A 23,784-nucleotide genomic window follows, 5' to 3' on the forward strand; every position below is an offset into this window, starting at 1 on the left:
TAGTGTAGATCCTCTAGGCCACCGCTATACTGCCAGGGCTGTCAAGTCTTGCTGGCACACGTTTCCCACTGGGCCCCCCTGCCATTTTGAGAATTCTCTTCGTGGAAGGGGCACTGCCGTCATATTCTCAGCCTTTGCGGACACATTCGAATTTCCAATTAACAGTCCCACTGACTTCAAAGCGTGCCGTGCTTCATCTATTGTTTTGACTCTGTACAATGTGCCTCTAACAGAGAGAGTCCAAAAGGGAACAACCAGCCATACCTCATGTGTCCACTCCTTAACTTCTCCATAATCACCTTCATTTCTCTCCTCCTACACAGGGGCTAGATCACAGAATATTTCCAGTTTATGATGTTACCAATAAAAGGGGCCCTTGCCTTGGACATAAAGCAGAGTTGCTTACCTGTAACAGGTGTTCTCCCAGGACAGCAGGATGTAGTCCTCACATATGGGTGATGTCATTAGGCGGAGCTCTATTACGGAACACTTTTGGCACACTGAGCATTCCCAGCATGCCATGATACTTGTGTCCACAGGGGTCTCCCTTCAGTCTCGTTTGTAGCAAAAAGTGCTAGCAAAAAATAAAATAAACTTAGCGGACCCAGCTCCGCAGGGTCGCGGGTGGGTTTCGTGAGGACTACATCCTGCTGTCCTGTGAGAACACCTGTTACAGGTAAGGAACTCTGCTTTCTCCCAGGACAAGCAGGATGGTAGTCCTCACATATGGGTGATTAGCAAGCTACAGGCTAACTCATATTACAACAGGCCAATAGCAGACAACTCATTCGACAGGCACAATAATTAGGGTGCTACTGGCAATAATGAGGCAGCCTGAAACCACAGCAGGTGGTTGTGGAAGGAGTTGGGCATTATACTGGAAAAAGATTTTTCAAGACAGATTGTCCAAAGGCAGTAGTGGGCTGCAAATGTGTGCTCCATGTCGCAGCCTAGCAGATGTTGGCAATTGGTACTGAACGATAGTGTGCTACCGACGTTGCCATGGCCCTTACAAAATGTGCCTTCACTCACCCCGGGAGAGGAAGGCCTGCTTCCTCATAGCAGAATTCGATACAGTCTGCTAGCCAGTTGGAGAGAGTTTGTTTGCCCACTGCAACTCCCAGCTTGTTTTTGTCAAAAGAAACAAAGAGTTGGGTGGATTTCCTATGGACTGCAGTGCGGTCTGGATAGAATGCAAGTGCACGCTTACAGTCCAAGCTGTGCAAAAACCTCTCGCCCTGAGTTTTTTTTCCCAAAGCCTCTTTTCCCAAAGCCCCTGAGAGTGAGGCTTTGGGAAAAGAGTGGGCAGACTATAGACTGAGTAAGGGGAGAGACTGTGTCCAGCTTAGGAAGAAATTTAGGGTGAGTACGGAGGATCACTCTGTCACGGAGGAACCTAGTGTAGGGTGAGTATGCAACAAGGGCTTGTAACCCACGGACCCTTTTAGCAGATGTAATGGCTACGAGGAAAAGAATTTTCCATGTTAGAATTTTTAATGTCATAGGAATGCAAAGGCTCAAACGAGGAACGCATGAGCCTTGTGAGCACTACATTTAGGTCCCATTCCGTAACCGGTGATCATAGAGGCGGCTTAAGTTGTAGAAAGCCCATTATAAGCTGACTCATAAGGGGTTGAGCCGTTATCAGGGCATCCCCGACTCCCTGGTGGTACGCTGAAATGGCACGGAGGTGTACCTGTGCAGAGGATATCTAGAGACCAGAATCCGAAAGGTACCCTGTATAGCCTAATAGAGATGGAGTGGAGCAGGAAAAGGGGTCAATACCTTTTTGTGTACACCATTTGGTAAATCCTGTCCATTTCGAATGTAAGATTTAAGTGTGGAAGGTTTTCGCGAAGCTACAAGTACCTGAAAAACATTAGTGAAAAGATCTGAAGGTTCGGATGGTATAAATTGCCATGATTTTGTGTTATGAGATTGAGCTGTGGACAGGCGAATTGGTTTCTGGATTGATAGGTCGCGAAGTATGGGGAAGCATACTTGTCAAGGCCAGTACAGGGGTATGAGAATCATTAAACCCCTGTCCTGCTGTAGCTTCATGAGAGTGTTTTTTTTTTTTTGTGGCTATGAGCGGTGTCAGAGGAGACGTATATAGGAGGCCTTTGTTCCAGGGGTGAGCAAAGGCGTCCATGGCTAACGTGTTTTGTTCCCTGTGTAGGTTCGACACAAAGAGGTCGATGGTTGGCTAGAAGATTTTGCTCGCTACACATGGGTTCAGAGACCACTCGTGGGGATGGAGACATCGACTGAGATTGTTTGCTAGTACGTTCGGTATGGCTGTTAGATAAGTGGCCCGGAGATGCATGGAGTGAGCAAGGGCCCAGGCCCAGATCTGCATGGCTTGCTAATAGAGCCGATAAGAGCCTGTGAGTCCCTGCTTGTTCGAGTACCACATTGCCATTATGCTGTCTGTCTATATCCACACAGTTTTGTGTGAGAGGCAGTGTTTGAAGGCATAAAGGGCATAACGTACAGCTCGAAGCTCCAGGAAGTTCATCTGAGACTGTTCATCGAGCGGAGTCTATACATCTTGGGTTTGGAGGTTGTTAATACGAGCTCCCCAACCCAAGCTGAATGCGACCATGGCCAAGGTTACCTAAGGAATTGGTTACTGAATCGACATGAATCAGGGACAAAAGCAGTTAAACAGCTTAGAGCCACTGAATTTTGAAGTCCACTGAGTTTTTCCCATGGTTAGTATGGCCATAGGAGTGACGTGGACCATGGAAGCCATGTTGCCCAGCAATGGGAAGAATTGATGGGCTGAGGCTAAGTTGCATGCGCGCAGAGATGTGGACAGTTTGATAGGATGTCTGCGTGGTTTTTGGCAGGAAGGCCTTTTAGCCTGTAGTGCCCAGATCTGGTGTGATGGAGGCAAGGAGATGGGACGGAGCCATATGGAATTTATGTTACTTGATCAGAAATCCCAGCAAATTTAGTAGATTTAGTGAATTTAGAGCCCCTTGTTTGGATGGATTCCTTATCAGGCAGTCGTCCAGGTAAGGAAACACGTGAATGCTGTTTTTTCGTAGATGAGCGGCAATCACTGCTAGGCATTTGGTGTAATACACGAGGTGTCGAACCTAGTTCGAATGGCAGAACTTGGTATTGAAAATGTTGTTGACTCACTATGAAGCGTATTGAAGGTCCAGAGAATGGAGTCAACCTCCTTGTTGTAGTAAGGAAAGCATGGTGCCAAGAGACACCATACTGAACTTTCTTTCTGAAGAAATTTGTTGAGATTTCTGAAGTCCAGGATGGGCGGAGGTCGCCTGTTTTCCTTGGAAGTAGGAAATAGCGAGATTAAAATCCTCTGCCTTGCTGTGTACGGGGAACGGTGTTCCGAGCCCTGGTCCTCAGTAGGATAGAACGTTCTGTTCTCTGGCAAGGTTTCAAAATCCAGAAGCCTGCCAGACTGGCGGAGCTGGTGTGATCTCGATATCAGTTGTTGACGTGTAAGTACTTTTTGAAGTGGACTGGTTGGTCTCACGCGGGAATTGGATAATACTCGTGTGAGCGGTAAAAGGTCTTTCTAGCATCCCTCTTTGCTGGTTTTCTAGCTGAGGAGAGAGGATTTGCAAGAAACGTAGAGAGCTGTCGCAGGGGTCTTGCGGTGGTCTTGCAATTGAGGCACCGTCTGCTGGGACCTTGTGCACGACGAGATGATCTGTGGTACATGGCAGATCCAGCTAGTTTATCTTGGGACTTCGGGCTGTAAATCAGGGACCGTAAGCCAGGTTCACCATCTAGTACTGAGTCTTGTTGCTGGCAACGGAGACGTTTTGAAGCAATCCACATGTTGTTCAAAACTTCATGTTGATGGCAGTGAGGTTCCTCGGTGTTGTGTCAAACATAGCTGGTAAACAGCAATGTGTGACACCAACTTGGTTCCCCGAAAGATTTTATGACCTAGACCCTCCCAAAAACCTCTGGTCCTCTTTAGTGACCTGGTTGAAAGGGATGGTTTCAGACATTTCCTTTACAAAAGTGGCAAAGGAGATGTCATTTGGAGGGATCGTCTTCACTTTCTGGTGGAGTAGGCTCCGAGAGGAGGTTGGTTTAGGTCTCGATGGGATCGGTGCTGAAGCAGAATTAGAGTCCCCATCGCCCTTTGAGGATCCAGGGATAGGTATAGGGGCCCGTGGAGGCTCAGAAGGACGAGTTGGCATCGATGATTTAGGTTGCCGTTGGTAGGGTACCGATGAGGGTAGCGAGGTGGTGTCGCAATGGTGCGAATATTGATGGCTCCAGTGTTGAGGTCAGTATGGGGGCCGGCATCAATTGAGGTTGTAGACTCTGGAAGGCATAGAGGACAGCCTGGTGGACGAGGATGCCCAGCTCCTCCCTGAAAGTTGGTATAGGTAACGCAGCTACAGAGGGAGGCGGGCTAGGTGTTACTGGCACTTCCACATGGATCTGTGGTGGCTCAGTACACGGCACCGGTGCGGTTTGGAACGCTTCGGTGCCTCGGGTTGCAGAGGAGCATGGAGACTTGTACCCAGGCCCGCTTCGCAACTGGCTCGATGGACATCGATGCCGATGCGGTAACCGGCACCGAACGCGGAACCCTGTCGGTGCGGGCGACGATGTTTCCCTTGGTGCTCGGCACGGTCATTCTCCACCACCGAGGAAGCTGCCACCAATGTCCAGGATGGTATCGTGACGGACGGTTTCCGTGCTGGTGACAATGATTCCCAAGGTGCTCGGCCCGGTCATTCTCCAGACACCGAGGAAGATGCCACCGCTGTTCCTGGATGGCATTGGTGACGGACCTGGTGTTGTTTTTCACCCAAGGATTACACAGGGGCTCTGGTTGAGATCCTGAAGTATGGAGTGTTTTCGTTAGTCAAGGGCACTGTGGCATCGTTGGCGATGTCGACGGTGGCATCGACAGAAGCCTCGATGGCACCATCGGCGACCTCAACGGCATCGATGTTGGCCTCCACGGCATCAATGGGAATCGTGGACGCCCTGATCCCTCTAGCCCCGATGGAAAATTGCAGCAAGGACATCCGTGGGCATCGTGGGGCGGACAGAGTGTGATAGATATTTCTCTCCCTATAAGAGGGCCACAAACGGTTGGTAACCTGGGGGAACCGACAGTGAGGTGACAGGAACTGATCAGAGAACACAGAATAGTACTCACCGAGCGTCGATGAAAAAGTACGCGAAGGGAAACCCATGTAGAGAAATTATTTGTGAGGAAAAGTTGTGAGAAAAAATCTCACAGAGCTCCTAAACGCGAGGCAAACTGCAGTGCAGAAAAAAAAAGAGACAGAAGGGAGGACCCCTGTGGACACAGGGATCATGGCATGCTGGGCATGCTCAGTGTGCCAGTCAAAGTTTCTAGAAACATTGACAAAAGTGTCCCGTAATAGGGCTCCACCTAATGACGTCACCCATATGTGAGGACTACCATCTTGCTTGTCCTGGGAGAATGTGATCTTTAACAGGAAAGTCCTGAAAGCGACATATTGCGTTGTAGGCTCACAGCCCTATGCACTCTCTCAATGCAGACTTGTACTGAAGCAGGGAGCTAAACTATCACTTTCTGCACTTTCCAAAAATACTTGGCTAATGTTCTGGACTACTCCAATGCAATCCTCATACTCACTAGATTCCAATAGCCCTCTAATTCTGATGTTATTATGCCTCAAGAGATTTTAAAGATCCTTCCTCCAATTTGTACTGCATCCCAGCATGGTTTACTAGAAACACAGAAACATAGAAATGACGGCAGAAGAAGACCAAACGGTCCATCCAGTCTGCCCAGCAAGCTTTCACACTTATTTTTTCATACTTATCTGTTACTCTTGTCCCTTTTAAGGAACTTTTTGGTTCTATTTCCCTTCCACCCCCGCCAGCGATGTAGATAGCAGTGGTGGAGCTGCATCTAAGTGAAGTATCTAGCTAATGGGTTTGGGGTAGTAACCGCCGTAATAAGCAAGCTACTCCCATGCTTGTTTACCCAGTCTGTGCAATTCACTCCTTGTTGGTTGTTTGAATGTAAATCATCTTTTCTTTATCCACCTGCCGTTGAAGCAGTGAGCTGCGTTGGATATGTATTCCAAGTGAAGTATCTGGCTTGATTCTGGGTAGTAACCGCCGTAACAAGCAAGCTACACCCATGCTTATTTGTTTTACCCAGACTATATAATTCAGTCCTTGATGGTAGTTGTCTGAATATAAATCATCTTTTCTTCATTCTCCCTGCCGTTGAAGCAGAGAGCTATGCTGGATATGCATTGAAAGTGAAGTATCAGGCTTAATTGGTTTGGTGTAGTAACCATCGTAACAAGCAAGCTACTCCCCTGCTTTTTTGTGGTGCAAATCCTTTTTTCCACATTTCCTCTTGCCGTTGAAACATAGAGCAATGTTGGAGTCGCATTAACCGTGTATATGTTTATTGAAAAAGGACATTAACCGTGTGTATGTTTATTGAATAAGGATATTAATCTCCAGGTAGTAGCCGTCATTCCCGCAAGCCATCCCCATGCCTCTCCTCTTCATTCACATCCTCTAGACTTTATGGATCCACAGTATTTATTCCACGCCCCTTTGAAATCCTTCACAGTTTTGGTCTTCACCACTTCCTCCGGAAGGGCGTTCCAGGCATCCACCACCCTCTCCATGAAGAAATACTTCCTGACCATTGGTTCTGAGTCTTCCTCCCTGGAGTTTTAAATCGAGACCCCTGGTTATGCTGATTTTTTTGCAACGGAAAAGGTTTGTCATTGTGTTTGGATCATTAAAACCTTTCAAGTATCTGAAAGTCTGTATCATATCACCCCTGCTCCTCCTTTCCTCCAGGGTGTACATATTTAGATTCTTCAATCTCTCCTCATAAGTCATTTGATGAAGACCATTCACCTTTTTGGTCGCCCCTCTCTGGACCGCCTCCATCCTGTCTCTGTACCTTCGGAGATACGGTCTCCAGAACTGAACACAGTACTCCAGGTGAGGCCCCACCAAGGACCTGTACAAGGGGATAATCACTTCCCTTTTCTTACTCTATATTCTTCTCTTTCTATGCAGCCCAGCATTCTTCTGGCTTTAGCTATCATCACATTGTTTCGCCAACTTCAGATCGTTAGACACTATCACCCCAAGGTCTTTCTCCTGCTCCGTGCACATCAGCCCTTCTCCCCCCATCGAATACAATTCTTTCGGATTTCCACACCCAATATGCATGACTCTGCATTTCTTGGCATTGAATCTCAGCTGCCATATCTTCGACCACTCTTCCAGTTTCCTTAAATCCCATCTCATTCTCTCCACTCCTTCCGGCGTGTCCACTCTGTTGCAGATCCTAGTCTAGTCTGAGGCAGTGGCTGAGGCTTGGGTCTCCGCTGTTGCTGAGATCTTCCCCCTAGAACTGACCTATTGCGGGCAGGAGGATAATACTTTCTCGGCCTGTAGAAGGGTCTTGAGGACCCGGTCTTGAGGACCTCTTGGAAGAGGACAGGGAAGCAAACACACCCCGGCTGACAGATGCTGAAGTGTCTCATGGTGATCCTTCAGTTGTGCAACTGCGTCCTTTATCTTGTCACCAAAAACGTTATCCCCGGTGCAAGATAAGTCAGCCAGCCTTTCCTAAACCTCCGTATGAAGGTTCGCAGCATGGAGCCAAGCGAGACACCTTACAGAAATGCTGGCAGCCGCAACTCAGCCTGCTGTTTCAAAGACATCATAGGTAGCCTGCACTTTATGCTTTCCGCACGCCAAGCCCTTCTGAACAATGACCATAAGGGCCTCCTGGGGCTGTTGTGGTAGGCTATCTGCAACCTCCTGGACCTACTTCCAGAGATTATGGGTATATTGGCTCATGGACAGAAGGTAGGAATCAATATGGGCTACTAACATGGAGCCCTAAAACACCCTCCTACCCACAGCATCCCACGCTCTGTGCTGTTTGCCAGGGGGAGTCGAGACATGCATTTTTTACCTCTTCACCTTCTTTAGCGCAGACTCCACCACTACCGACTGGTGGGGGAGCTGACGCTTCTCAAAACCCATAGTCTGTTGCACCAATACAACTCATCGGCCTTCCAGTTCACTGGAGCAACGGAAAGGGGATGCTCCCATTGTCGGAGAAGCAGCTCACAAAAGATCTTGTGAACAGGGATGTCCACTACCTCTTTTGGGGCATTCATGAACTGGAGGATCGCCAGCATTTTATGGTGGGCATCTTCTTCCATCATAAGTTGGAAGGGAATGGCCTCTGCCATAGCACATCGAAACCCCCCCCTCCCCTAAGGTTAGGACCTCCAGCGGAGATAGACGCATCTCCTCCGAGGGGGATGGATCCAAGGGAAGACCATCAGAATCCACTGACGAACCATTGGAGGTATCGTCTCCCCAAGAGTCATAAAGGCCATCACGCTCCTTGAGACCGCCTGGGGAAAAAGGACTGGGAGCGCTAGGTGCATCCCGAGGCAGAAACACCATAGGCCCATGGGCAATGGGGGGCCTGAGGGTCCAGGCACCAGCCCAGGCAGCTTGGGCTGGGGCATGCGAGGTCCCAATGGTGTAGAGGGCACAGACAGTCCCTCATCCCCAGAGTCTCAGATGGGGATTGGCTCGGACGCCCTGTGCTTCAATGCCCGTCGGGCAACTGAGGGATCATGGGATGCCGGCACCAATTAGGTCAGGAGGACACCAAGGAGGGCATTGAGCCAATCCAATAATGGTTCCAACCTCGGGTACCACTGGTGCAGGCACCAGCATCAGCAAGGATCCTGGCATCTGCGTGGGCACCAGCATCAGTGAGGGCACCGGAATCTAGGGAGGCACTGGTGCTGGGAGCTCCGGTTCCCTGTTGCGCAAAGCATGCTCCACCACCAGGCACACTCAATGCTCAAGCTCTGTCTCAAAAGCCTCCAATGAAAGGGTAGGCTGCGAGGGGAGCGATGAGGCCAGCTTCTCCTCGGGACCTCGAGTAGGATCTACGCCTGAAACCGGAATCGGTGTGGATGGCCCTCGGGCCACCACATGCGATGGGGTGCAGGGCCTCCTCTCGCTGTGACTACTTCAGTGCCCAGCGCAGAAGCCAACCCAAGCCCTGCACCCCATGAAGACGGAGACCGATGGCAGCGCTTTTGAGATCTCTCACGGTACTCAGCCTGGTCTTTCTCCAGTGCAGAGGCCAAAGATAACGATCCAGAGGTCCGGGACTTAGAAGAAATCGACATCTGCCAATCTCCGGTGTCCCCCTCACCCGGAGGCCCCGGGGGAGGAGATATCGAGGGGACGAGCAGTTCCCCCCGATCCTTGAGTGTCGATGGCATCGATGCAGGGGTGGAAGGATCAGACTTACCCGATCCGAAAACCTTCTCTATTTTGTCAAGCTGGTCATCTGTGCGCACAATTCGCAGCCCCTAACATTGTGCGATGCCCCCAGGCACAGGATGCACATATCATGTGGATCTGTTAGGGACATAGTCCGATGGCACTGGGGTCACTGATGGAAGCCAGAGGCCACCATGAGGCACACAGAAGACCGCAAGGACACAATGGCCGGTGGATAATGAGGAGAGGAAAAAGGAAAAAAATTCACTGATTGAAGAAAAGTGAAGGGGAACTGGAGAGAGACCCAGTGCAGGAAGAAACTGAAAAAAATACACAATTTCTGGAGTATTTCCCGCAAAAAAGGAGCATGAGCTCCAGAACCATGAGCTGGTAGCTCTGCGGAAGTTCTAGAAACTTTGACAGAAGTTTTCCGTCCAGGATCCATTTGATGATGTCACCCACATGTGAGGATTACCATCCTGCTTGTCGTAGGAGAAATGCACAATTTGGTCATATCGAAAAGGGTGAAAGCCTAGTTTGGTATTGGGTCAAGAAATAAGTAGTGATACTATTAAGGAATCAGAGATGAAAATGCAGGTACAGATAAAACTCACATGTCTCCTTTATTTTTGTCCTTCAACCACTGGTGCAGTGTGTGGCTATTAAACTGTAGCGCTCCCTTTATGCCTCCTTTGCACTGGATCTGCATGATCGTATGGGAGCTCCTCACCACCTCAATCAGACCCACACAGTCACCAATGGATAAGCAGCCGTAAGGCAACATCCTGGTGAGAAAAATGGTTTCATAATTAACAGTGAACATGAATGAAAAACAACCAAAGAAACCTCCTAGCTTGCCGGCCAGCCTCATGGCTACACGGTTTATGTATTGATCTTTTCCAAAACTACAAACATGAGGAAACTCCTACTGCAGCAATGCTTCGTCATAAAATAAATGCTACACTTAAGTACTTTTAAAAATGCAATAATTAAGGGACTTTACATGTTTCCAAATGCTTGGCCACAATTTTTCTTGTTTGAGCAATCAACTTTTAAAGTTCAGCTTCACAAGCGGTCTTGTTGCATTTTGTTGTATTGGGAATTTCAGCAATGTTTGTTGTAGAAGTTAAAGTGGCGTGTGATTTCTAAAACCAGCAATTATTTGCTCTGGTCCCAAATGGCAGTGTGAGAACTCCACTTTTATAAATCTCTGCATCTTTGTTTTGTATGGAAATCAGCTATCTACATGTATGGAAAAAGATTTTAAAAAAAAATCACACTCATTATGTACTTATACTTACAAGCATTGTAATACATTTTTTTGTTCTGTAATTTCCTCCTGCTCCTTTGGGTTCTGTCTCATTTGTAACCAGTCTTTTCTGGGCTACAATACCATGAGCTTTCAATCACAACTATCTAAGGTTTTAACACACTCCATTTTTAAGCTTCCACCACTCTGCTCCTTGTTTAGCCCAACCATTGCAGTAACAGAATCTCTCACCATGGGCCATGGTTTGCGGCTCTTTCGGGAACTCAGTACATGTCATTTCAGCATAGTAGCTGGTGCTGTGAGCAATATCTCCATAGCATCCCAGGCTAGTAAGTGGAGCAGAAAATGGGCTCAATCAAGCCCAGATCTCCCACACTGGCAGTGTGAAATATTACTATTAAACTCTTGGGCCTACTCTGAAAAAAGGGTTTCCAGTAACCCTCCTATAAAAATTGTTTTGGGCTGGCTCAGTGGCAAATGCTACACAGTAGTAAGAGTCCAATCACACAGATGGCAAAATATAGCAGTGCTACACAGTATCATGTCAGAAGACTTGTTTATTTGGCCAGAATGTGCTGTCTCTGGAATTTCAGCCGTTGTTCAACAATGGCACATAGCAGCCAGACTTAGTCCATATTAGGTTTCAGAAGGAAATGGAGAATACTAATCCTGGTCAAGGGACGTTTGCTGCAATGGCTGGGCTGAGTTGGGAAGGAGAAAAAAAAAAAAGTTAAAATTCCTGTATAGTTCTAAATGAAGGCTATTGGCATCACAGCACATGGTAACACCAATTCCAATGGAGCTGGAAGCCTAAAGCAGCAGAAGGAAACACTGACCAGAAAGAAAATTCCCCGCCTTTAACCACTGTGCATAAGGGAAACCAGCAGTTGTGTACGTCACACTAGATAGTAATGCTGAATCTCAAGCATTTCTACTTGTAGCAGCTATGCAGGTAAGTTGAGCTTATTGTGGAATTTGGAAATGTGCAATGGATTCCCATTTTTGTTATTTGAATATGCGCTGATGTGAAAAACAAAAAATGTTTACGAGACCAGAAAAAGTACAGAGGATATAATAATGGATACAATGGGAAAAGACCATTTTAGTTCAGTGTGCACAATTATGAACAATGCATATGGAACTCAGAAAATAGAAAAAAAATTTTGAGTGCTGAGGCACTTAAAATGGCATCCTTTGAAAGCAGGCCTTGATACACTTTTAAAGTCTGTGTTCATGTCTGTGGGACAATGTTCTAACCACAAATATCTCTAGAGAGCACTGGAATGGGAGTTTGTAGGAATGACTCCTTTGTTTGGAATTTGCAGGCATTGCAGGACAGCATGGCAGAAATGGAATCAGAATTAAAATTTTAGCAGACCATTTATACAAATTTGTTACTTACCGAAGATCAAGACCCTGATTTTGCCAAATATTTTCCATAATTCGAATTATTTGAAGTGTTAGCATGTCCTGTCGTAAATCTGAAAAAAAAATGCATGTAGCCATCACTAATCCTCAATTAGCAGACACCATTATTCAGAAAATAATTTTGCATATTTTGAGAACAAACCAGCAGCCACACTCCAACAGGAAAATCTAGTTAAATTCAATGGAGCGAATTTTCAAAGAGGCCCCACTTAACTTTTGGAGTTAGGTTCCTAAATTGATCCTTTGGAAAATTTACTAGGGCAGAGTCCCTAAATTTAGCTCCTAGTTTCATTAGGCTCCTAAAATGTGAGTGACTACAAGAGCAGAATTAAGGCAGGTAGTCAAAGTTAGAAGCTTAGAGGAAAATTGGTTCTTACCTGCTAATTTTCGTTCCTGGAGCCAGGCCGCTAGACAGAAGTGATCCGCCTGCTCTGAAAAGATGGGCCCTTGGTGTAGCAATTCCTTTAACTGGAAGGATCAACGAACCACCAGTTGAACCAGATCCGCAAACCACAGACGGCGCGGCCATTTCAGTGTCACCAGGATCACTCTTCCTGGATGTTTGATGCGCTGCAGCACCTGACCTAAGAGCGGCCATGGGGGAAATACATATAGCAGAAGTCTCACTGGCCACGGCTGAGCCAGACCATCAATACCTTCAGAGCCAAAATTCCCTCTGGCAGCTGAAAAACCTGATTATCTTGGCATTCTTCCAAGTTGCCATGAGATTGAACTGGGGCTCACCCCACCTTCACCGAATGAGGGCAAAGGCCTCCACTGATAGCTCCCATTCTCCCGGGTCCAACTGTTGCCTGCTGAGATAAGTCCACCTGCCATGTGCGAAGCTGCTAGTACTGCTAGATGACGCTCTGCCCAGGCAAAGAGTTCCTGAATCTCCTAAGTCACTAAACAACTCTTCGTTCCACCCTGTTAATTGATATAGGCCACTGTCACATTGTCCAAAAACACGCACACCGCACACCCCTGAATCCGAGGAGGAAAGCCCAGGAGCCTCCACCGGCAACCACTGCCCTTGGGCTGTCAATCCCTGACATACCACTCCCCAACCAGTGAGGCTGGCATCTGTGGTCACAACCACCCAGTCCGGAACCTCTAGATCCACTTCATTCTTCAAAATGGGATACGACAGCCACCATGAGAGACTGGATCTGGATTTCTCCTGGAGCGGTAACATTAGCTGAAACTCCTCTGACAACAGTAAGGAACACCTCGTCTAACCTGGTATCAAATCATGCTCTCAGATATTCTAGTGACTGCAACGGCTCCAGGTGGCTCTTAGTCAGGTTTATCATCCAGCCCAGGGACCTTAACTGCTCCGTAACTGTCAAATGGAACAGTGACACTCCGTCCTGACTTTGCCCAAATGAGCCAATCGTCCTGGTACAGGCACACTAGTATTCTTTTCCTTATGAGGGCCACCACCATCACCATCACCTTTGTGAATGTTCTTGGTGCGGTTCCCAGCCTGAAGGGAAATGCTCACAACTGAACACGTTCTCCTAGCACTGTGAATCGCAGCAATTTTTGATGGTCTGCTCAGATGGAAATGTGAAGATATGCTTCTGTTAGATCCAACTAAGTGATAAAACTCCCTCTTGCACACCTCTGCAATCACCGCCGCAGCTTCTCCACACAAAAGCGTGGCAGATCTAGCCGAATATCTTCCTCGACCATGTTCTCCCCGAGGAGCCACCAACTCCAAAATGTCCACTGGGATACAACCTAGCCATAGCCCTGAAGTTGTTTTTCACCTTCAGACGTGCCTCAGGAATATCCCATTCTCAGTCAATCAGCTTCTTCACCTTCTTCGGCAAAGGGAAAGCCTCTGGCAATCCACGCAGCCTGTCCAATACTGGGTTCACATCCTCGTTGTCTGAATCCTCCTGCGTGACCTTGATCCCCAGTTCTTCCAGCACCTGGGGGAGGACTGGCCACAACTCCTCCTTGCAGAACAATTTCACCACCCTAGGGTTATCGCCTTCCGCAAGAGGGATGTCCTTCGCATCAGGGTCACTGCCCACCAGGGCAGCTGTAGAATTGGTGCCTGAGCCAGTTTGTGAATCCTCCTGAGGAGAGTCTCCCTCCAAATCTCCCAAAGAGTTTGGGCGTCCCAGACCCAGCAAGCAAAGAATGCCCCCCGACCTGGGGGGGGGGGGGGTTGCCTCAGCTTGAGACCTCTTAGTCAAGGACTTCTGGGTGTCTGACTGCTTATCCGCTGCTTCTTTCTTAGCGAGATAGGCCTCATGTAGCAGTAACACAAAATCTATGGAAAAACCAGTCAGACTCACTGTGTTCCTGGCTCTCCTGCCTCTTCTTTATCCTCTCCAGAAACACGTTGTACTGAAGAAAGTGGGGGAGGGGAGTCTCTGAACTCCCTATCCATTACAGGTCTCCTGCCACAAGAAAGCAAAATGGCTGCTGTCTCCTTCAAACCCCTGGGGTCTCCTGGATGGGGCTTGCAGACTACACACAGCGTCTGCCTGCTGAGCCCACCACAGCATCCACCTCTGGAAGCTTCCAGAGTTCCAAGATCTCATCAGGCAAGGCATACAGCCTGGTCATGGCTCTAGCCACTTTTAGACTGGCCTTTGGAGAATTCGCTGTTATCTTTTATTGAACTTATTTATTGTATTATTCCTTAATATGTAAACTGTAAACCGCTGTGAAGGCTATTGCCAATATGGCGGTATAGAAAAACTAATAAACCATAAACTATATAATTCCATTCGCGGTCCATCAGTTTCTTCGCCATCTTTGGTATAAATGACGCACATCTAAAAACTAATCTCTTCTACTTGAAAGATATAAGGAGAACAAGGGGTCATGAAATGAAACTCAAGGGAGGGAAACAAATAGAATGTGAGAAAAAATTTCTTCACAGAAGGGTAGTGGACGCCTGGAATGCCCTTCCGGAGGAGATGATGAAGAAGACGACAGTGAGGGACTTCAAGAGGGCATGGAATAAACTATGTGGATCCCTAATGAACGAAATCTAAGACTATTGGGGGTTAGCAGTAACAATTGGGAACTAAATCCAAGAGTCATGGGGGTTAGCCGAACAATTACATGACACTGAGTGAGAATGTATAGTCTGGTAAACATAAAACATTTACATAATATACAACATCCTAGCAATACTACCTGCATCAACAGAACGGGGGGGGGGGGAGAGGAATTGGAACCCTAGTGACACAAAAAAAAAAAAAAGAGGGACCCAGACTAAAGGTCTGTGAATCCAATTCAAAATAAGATTGCTGGGCAGACTGGATGGGCCTTTTGGTCTTTTTCTGCCATCAATTTCTATGTTTCTAAGAAAAAGCCTTAGGTGGCCCATGCAAGCCATCCAAGGACAGGATACACCTCTTCATTGTTGAAGCCTTCCAGCGTGACCCTGATCCAGAGTTCCTCCCGCACACGGGGAAAGATAGGGCACCGTTCCTCTCTCAGAACAACCTCACCTCTCTAGAATCGTCCCCATCCGTGGCCGGAACCTCATCCACATCAGGATCACCTCCCGATGGTACTGCTTCTGGATCAACACCCAGATCAACTTGAGAATCCCTCTTGTGGACAGCTCCTGGAGACCATCACCATCAGAATCATCTAAAGCCTGCACATCTGAACTAGTCTGGCGGCCCAGACCAAAGAGGCGATGGACCTCCCAACCCTGTCTGTGCGTTTGCCTTAGGCTTCCTAGCCAAGTACTGAGACTTCTGGGAGGTTTCCCATTTATTTGCCACCTCCTTCCTTGCCTTATAAATTCACTGGAGCAGAAGGTCAAAATTTGAGGAAAAACACCTCAGAATCAGAGGACTCTTTGTCTATCCTGTCCTTCATTGGCTCATGATCCCCCCATGACCCCCCTGAGTGCAGCTGCATTGTGGACAACAGGGGAGGGAAGTCTCTAAACTCCCTTGCTGTGCCTGCCCTCTGTGAAGTGTAGTCAAAATGGCCACTGTCCCCTTGGACCCCCCCCCCCCCCCCCCCCCCCCCCCCCCGAGGCCTTTTTTTTCCCCCATTAACATTTTTTATTAGACATTAAATCGTTACATAACGCAATTGTTCACAACATAAGTTTGAACCATGATACCATACAGCATGAATTACTCTGGTACTGGAATAAAATATAATACCGTAAAAAATAAACTAATACAAAACCAGACAGCATTCTTTAGTGGTTCTTATAACAAGGACATCCAACCTTGTGAACACTTCTGCAATTGTCCATTATTTTAATGATGCTGCTAGAACCCCTTCCCATCCCCCCTACCCCCAACTCCCCCCCCTGGTACATTAGAGTAACTGTATATATAAATGAATGTCATTTGTAGGTACATCCAGCCAGTAGGATGGCATGATAGGTTGATCCTTTAAGCTATTGTATCTGTAGCTACCCCCTCTGAGGGAACAATATGAGTCATCCATTGTGTGTATGGGCACCATAATTTTTCAAATTTAGCAGTCCAGCCATGGCGGATCGCCGTTAAACGGCTTAAACCATAGATTTTCTGCAATCTCTGGGTTACATTTTGCAATGACGGGGTCCGGGGGGGCTTTCCAAGAGTAGGCTAACGCTCCCCTTGCTGCTATCACCACTTGCTGTCCCACAAAGGACAACTGGACTCCGGGATCCGGGGGTGGAATCCCCAGAAATACCGAAGCGGGATCTAATGTGATGTTGGAATCTGTCATGCTCTCAATGAGTTGTTTCACCTCACCCCAAAATTTCACCACCTCAGTGCAGTCCCACCACATATGAAAATATGTACCAGCGACGCCACAGCCCCTCCAACATTTACATTAGCAGATTTAGTGAACTTAGCAAGTTTAATGGGTGGTAAATGCCATCTGATCAATAATTTATAGCCCTGTTCAATTATTCCCGCCGAAATGGAGCTCTTCTGAATACTAACATAACAGACCTCTCAATCTTTGTCTGTAAAATGTTTCCCTATATCCTTTTCCCATGCTAGTACATGGGATGGTGGAGGAAGTTTTAAGAAAAGCTTATTATATATTGTGGAAATCACTTTAGTAACAAAACTCGCTCTCTCACAAAGCCCTTCAAAGAGAGTTTTGCCTTTGATTAAATCCGCTTTCACTTCCGTCCTAGAAATATATTGCCCTAATTGAAGATAGAAATAAGCATCTGAAGTAGGGAATTGAAATTCCGCCGCCACGTCCTCAAAGGATTTAACATGAGACCCCCGCCACACTTGCCCTAGCCGCAGACATCCCTTACTTGCCCAGCGCCGTTCCCCCATTTTAGTGCAACCTGGTAGAAAACTCGTGTTGAAGAAAACCGGGGAACTATAGAAATAGTTCCTCTGGCCCACTAGAATGTGCTTCCATTTATCCCAGAGTCGGAAAGTGAGGGCCACCGTAGGGGGTCCCCTGAGGCCTTTTGTACGGGTCCTGAGGATTGGGTGCAGCATTTACTCCCTGTGCCTCCTACAGAGGTGCCTACCCCTCTGGCACACAAGTGACCGAATTGAAGCGCGACTGCATCCCACCACCAGCCCTGCACTCTTGCTCGCATCTCGCGGGAGGCGCCATGCTGCAGCTGAATGCTAAAAATAGCCCCAAGCCACACATGCCTCTAGGATCCCTCCCGGTGCCGTCCCAGACCCCTGGAGCTGCTGCTGTGGTGGGAGAAAAGAAAATTGGTTCTTACCTGCTAATTTTTGTTCCTGTAGTACCACAGATCAGTCCAGACTCTTGGGTTTTGCCTCCCTGCCAGCAGATGGAGACAGAGAAAGTTTTACTGTCACTGCTACTTAACCACGTGTGCCACCTGCAGTTCCTCAGTATTAATCTGTACCCAAGCATAAAAACCATCCACAAAAGCTTTCAAAACTTTTAAAAATCTCTCTTTTTTTAATTTTTTTTTTTATAAACAAGTCTGTATTCCATACCATAAAAACAGAATTAACGGACAACGGACAACTCTCCCCCTCCACAGATCGGGTTCTACAGGAACGAAAATTAGCAGGTAAGAACCAATTTTCCTTTCCCTGTACGTACCAGGATCAGTCCAGACTCCTGGGATGTACCAAAGCTCCTTACTCAGGGTGGGACCTGGAGAGTCCTGCTCGCAGAACACTTTTGCCAAAAGATGGGGACCCCATGTCCAGATGATAGTGCCTTGCAAAAGTATGTAGTGACTTCCACATCGCTGCTCGGCAAATCTCCTGCAAACTAGCTGAGCCTCCGCCCATAAGGCCATCAGAGACTGCGTAGAATGAGCACGCAAACCCTCAGGAACAGGACGACCCTTAGTATAAGTGGATCCAATAGACTCCATAAGCAACAGCAGCCTAAGATGCCTGCAAACCTCTTTTCGGATCGCTCCACAGAACAAAGATGATCCAACCTTCTAAAGTCATTAGTTAGTTTGAGATATCTCAACAACGCTCTCCGCACATCCAACAACTTAAGCTCCCTCGGGTGAGGAGCGGAGGTGTCCATCGCAGGAAAAGCTGGAAGCTCCAGTGTCTGATTCATATGAAACGCCGACACAACCTTAGGTAAAAAGGAAGGCACTGCTCTCGGCCCCGTGCTCCTTTCTCAGACTGAAAAATCGAAACACCTTGGCATTCTGATGAGACACAATTAGATCCACTTAGGGAGAGCCCCACCTCTCACGAATGAGCTGCATTGCTGAATGACAACATCCACTCGCCAGGATCTAACACTCTGCAACTCAAGTAATCTGCTTGGACGTTTTTGACCCCGGCGATGTGAGATGCTGCTTTCTGCTCCAGGGGTTGCGCCACCCAAAGAATCAACTGTTGAGCCTCCTGGCCATTGCTCAACTCTTGGTTCTACCTTGCCAATTCATAGAAGCTACTGTCGTCGCATTGTCTGACAGGACCCTCACCAACAGCAGAAAAGTCCGTAAGGCTAAGTGCACCTCTTTGGTCTCAAACTGATTGATAGCCCAGGAAGATTTTTTCACGGACAAGGAGTCCTGGGCCGACTGCTACTGACAAACTGCTCCCCAACCAGAAACACTGGCAACGGTAGTAAGCACCACCCAATCCGGAAGTTTGAGCTCTACACCCCAAACCAGATTGGAACTTAGAAGCCACCAGGACAGACTGACCCATGACACACCCTCGAGCGGCAAAGGACGATGAAACTCCTCGAGACTGGGTTCCAACATGCCAAGAGAGCCCTCTGTAAGGGTCTCATATGAGCGAATGCCCACAGCACCGATTCCAGGGTTGAAGCCACAGAGCCCAGAACTTGCAAATAATCCAGACCTTGGGCATTGGCAACCCTAACAAGCGCTGAATCTGCCCCTGTAGTTTCTGAACATGGTCCTCTGTGAGAAACACTTTGTCTTTCAGAGTGTCGAACCCAATTCCCAGATACTCCAGGGACTGCGACAGCACCAGGTGACTCTTTGCCAAATTTACTACCCAGCCACGTGACTCGAGAATTCCGATCACTTTCTGAACTGCCTGGCGACAAAGAATCGCAGACTTCGCCCTGATAAGCCTGTCATCCAGATAAGGATACACCAGAACACCTTTCTGAAGTAAAGCTGCCGCCACCACCACCATCACCTTGGCCAACCCGAAAAGAAGGGCCTGAAATTGAAAATGCTGACCCAGAACCAGAAAACCGCAGAGAGTCTGGACGAATGGGAATGTGCAGATATGCTTCTGTTAGATCCAGAGAAGCCAGAAACTCGCCCTTGCAAACTTCCGCTATCACCGACCTTAGGGTCTCCATACGGAACATGGTACCTTGAGAACTGCATTTACCCTTTTTAAGTCCAGAATTGGCCGGAAAGTGCCTTCTTTCTTCGGAACCACAAAGTAAATGGAATACCTTCCCATGCCTTGCTCCTCATGGGGAACCAGAATCACTACCCCCAGCTTTCGCAGACGGTCCAGTATTTCCCGAATCACAAGCTGGTTGTCTAAGGAGCCACAAAGGGAAACTAGGAACAATTTGAGGACAGGTCGAGAAAATTCTAACGCATAGCCGTTTCTTACCACATTGAGAACCCACTGGTCCTGAGTAATCTTGGCACACTCCCCGTAAAACTGCGCCAGGTGGTCCCATATAATAGGAATGACAGAGTGGGCCAGTCTTGCTTCATTGTGAGGACTTAACTCCAGCTGCGATATCACCAGTAGTGCCCCAGAATGGTCTTCGGGTGCCCCGAAAGGACTGACTCGAGGATTAGCCCCAAAGAGAAAATTGCTTTTGCGGACTTGGTGCTACCCTTGCCGGATGAGACCTCCTACTATCCCGAAACGGGACCGCACCTGAAAAATCTCTCTTGCCATTAGGCTTATCTTCTGGCAATCTGTGCACCTTATTATCGCTCAAATTCTGCATCAACTGCTCCAGGTCCTCACCAAATAAGAGCCGACCCTTAAAAGGCAGAGACCGCAACTGAGACTTGGACGACCCGTCTGCCGACCAGATACGCAGCCGTAACAACCTTCTGGCCAAAACCGTAGACACCATAATTCGAGATGAAGTCCTTACCAAGTCATACAGAGCACCTGCCCCGTAAGCCACCACCGTCTTTACACGCTCAGCCCTGCTTGCTTCCTCGCCAGACCAGCTGATTTTCCTGCATCTGCTGAACCCATTTCAGACAAGTACGTTGCACGAAATAGTACAAATATCAGCCCGCAAGCTCAGGGCTGAAACCTCAAAAATCCTCTTGAGGTGTACTTCCAATTTACGATCCTACCACAGGAATAGTCTTTTTAGTAACTGCCGAAACTGCAATATCACCTTAAGAAGGGTGAAAAGCTCCAATGTCTGCTCAGGTAATGGATAGAGTTTCACCATGGCCCTCACTACCTTTAAGCCCACTTCGGGAATTCCCCACTCCCTCTCAAACAGCTTTTTCACAGACTTGTGATATGGGAAGGCCATCAGAGGACCCTGCAGCCCATCCAGACTGGATTTGCGCCCTCCAAATCAGAATCTTCCTGAGGAACCTTGACCCCAAGCACCTGAGTAGCCTGAAGAATTAAAGGTCCTAATTCCTCCTTCCTAAAAAGATGGACTACTTTCGATTCATCAACCTCGGAGACCTGAATTCCCTCCGGATCATCAGCCTGATCCATACCTCCTGTCACCATATCAACATACGAGTCCTAGCCAGGAGTTCCCCTGCCACCACTGGCGCATCAGAGTCCTCCAAACTCATCCCCACCATGTCATAATCACGAAGAAACCCAACAATCTTTGGACAGGGGAAATGAGTTTCCTTGTGAAGCGATAAGGCTTGGGTCCCATAGTATGCCCCTTAGATGGCTGGGACCGAGAATCCACACTGGAACACGCTGCCTGCTGCTTAGCCAGATAAGCCTCATGTAGCAGCAAAGCAAACTCGGCAGAAAAAGGCTTTGAGGCCCCAGTCACAGAAAGAGAGGATCCAGGAATGGGCAGCATGGGAAGCTCTTTTCCATCCGAGCCCCCCTGATCGTCCCCAGGGCCTGAACATGCCAGGGACAGCCACAAAGGAACATCCCCCTCCCCCATCCTCCGACAACATGGGAATGGCTGAAAGAGAATTCAAAATAGCTGCCGTTCCCATGCTGAGTGGGAAGGGATCCTCTTCCTGACGCAAACCCCTGATGGGGGCCATCCATTGCCTCTTAGCATTCACCCGGTCATTGGAAGAACCCTCACTGCCCGAACTGGAGCACAACCCTGCGCTCTTGAGCCGTGAACAAGCCGAACTGCACACGTGGCAGGCTGACCCGCGGCCCCATAGCAATCGCGTAGAAAGCTTACCTCAGAACAGCTAACAAAGCCAGCAAGCTCAGCCATGAAAATCAAGCACCCCAGCTGCCAAATCAACAAGGAGGAAGTTGTCCGCACAGCACTGCTGCACTTCTGCCTTACAGCTCGATACTGTAAGGTGCGGTTGGAGATTAACTCGCTGTGGGCGCACAATTGGGACGCGTAAGGCGATCCTGCGATACAGTCTCCAGTTTCACGCGTCCTTAGCGCTTCTTGAAACCGACCCGTAACCTTTTCCGCACGCAGCATGTATATGATATGTTAATGAACGAATTAGCTATTTAATGAACGAATTAGCTATTCCCCTCCGATACTGTGACGCGTGCTCCGATTATCTCCTTTGTAACCCGCTATTTTGCCGCGTCCTTAACCTGTTAGTTTACCGCCTACCCTTTACCTGGCGTTAGTCGGGCGGGCGGGCGGTCATCGAGGTGGCGGCGGGAGGGTGGGCGCCCATTCATCCAGGCGTTTGATCCAGGCGGTGGCGGGAGCGGGCGGGTGGGCGCGCGTTTGATCCAGGCAGCGGTGGGAGCTGCCTTGAGCGCCGAAATCGCACGGGCGTACACAGGCGTGCATTCATTCACTGCCGGAGGCCGCTTTCGCCGCCGGCTCCCTCCACCTGGATGAATGCACGCCCGCCGGCTCCCGCCGCCGCCTGGATCAAACGGGCGCCCACCCGCCCGCCGGCTCCCGCCGCCGCCTGGATCAAACGGGCACCCACCCGCCCGCCGGCTCCCGCCACCGTCTGGATCAAACGGGCGCCGCCTGGATCAAACGGGCGCCCACCCGCCCGCCGGCTCCCGCCGCCGCCTGGATCAAACGCGCGCCCACCCGCTCGCTCCCGCCTGGATCAAACGGGCACCCACCCGCCCGCCGGCTCCCGCCACCGTCTGGATCAAACGGGCGCCGCCTGGATCAAACGGGCGCCCACCCGCCCGCCGGCTCCCGCCGCCGTCTGGATCAAACGGGCGCCCACCCGCCCGCCGGCTCCCGCCGCCGTCTGGATCAAACGGGCGCCCACCCGCCCGCCGGCTCCCGCCGCCGTCTGGATCAAACGGGTGCCCACCCGCCCGCTCCCGCCGCCTGGATCAAACGCGCGCCCACCCGCCGGCTCCCACCGCCGCCTGGATCAAACGCGCGCCCACCCGCCCGCCGGCTCCCGCTGCCACCTGGTTCAAACGCGCGCCCACCCTCCTGCCGGCTCCCGCCACCGCCTGGATCAAACGGGCGCCCGCCGGCTCCCGCCGCCGCCGCCTGGATCAAACGGGTGCCCGCCGGCTCCCGCCGCCACCTCGATGACCGCACGCCCGCCCGTGTGGAGATGGATTCGGAAAGTGACAAGGTATTTATATATACTTTATTCCCTTTTGTTTTAATTTTTGCCCTGCGCCTTGCTTCGGGAGGGGGGGGGGGAACCATTCACTTCCTGGTGCCTGTCATTTCAAATGTCATTTGAAATGACATTTGAAATGACAGGTACCAGCGCACCCAGGATACTGTATAGGCGCTGTATTAATCGCCTATACAGTAAAATGGGTTGCGCGGGCCTAACCTTCGCCTAACGCTTTGCAGACGCGGCTTGCATTTGCAAGTAATTTACATAGAGTATCGAGCGCTATGTGAAGAGAACTGTGCGTGCGGGGAACGAGGGTGCGCCCGGCACTGCCGCACTCTTTCAACCGCGGCCTTAGAGTATCGACCTGTTAGTTTTTTTTTTTCATTTCTTTATTGAACTTCCTCTCAAGGCTGAAAAACAAAGGTGCCGAAAAAAAAGGCTGCTTTGGGAAAAATACCCTGAGTCTGCAGCTGCCTCAGCAGCTTCATGAAGGGGAGGGATCCGGACAACCAGATTTACACCCCATGGGCGCAAGGACCGAACACAATAAAAGGTCACCAATCCCCAGCTCATCCACCTCAACAAGACAGGGAAGGACCCACCAGGACCCAAAAACCCTCTGAAAGGCTCAAAAATA

At 49.1% G+C, this 23,784-nt stretch overlaps 1 protein-coding gene across 2 annotated transcripts in view; it reads right to left on the bottom strand.

The window, feature by feature from the left end:
* The window catches only part of PIK3CA (phosphatidylinositol-4,5-bisphosphate 3-kinase catalytic subunit alpha), a 191,038-nt gene that overhangs the window by 26,058 nt on the left and 141,196 nt on the right, over window positions 1–23,784 (bottom strand). The window contains exons 17-19 of one of the 2 annotated variants that reach the window (XM_029615553.1): window positions 11,982–12,060; window positions 9,924–10,094; window positions 1,687–1,696 (exon numbers count right to left, since the gene is read on the bottom strand). In XM_029615553.1, coding sequence (XP_029471413.1) covers window positions 1,687–1,696; window positions 9,924–10,094; window positions 11,982–12,060 — 260 coding nt within the window. The remainder of the gene's footprint in view (window positions 1–1,686; window positions 1,697–9,923; window positions 10,095–11,981; window positions 12,061–23,784) is intronic. The other variant, XR_003858598.1, reaches the window with a different exon arrangement.

The sequence above is a fragment of the Rhinatrema bivittatum genome, chromosome 9 (genome assembly GCF_901001135.1).
Source record: "Rhinatrema bivittatum chromosome 9, aRhiBiv1.1, whole genome shotgun sequence".
NCBI lineage: Eukaryota > Metazoa > Chordata > Amphibia > Gymnophiona > Rhinatrematidae > Rhinatrema > Rhinatrema bivittatum.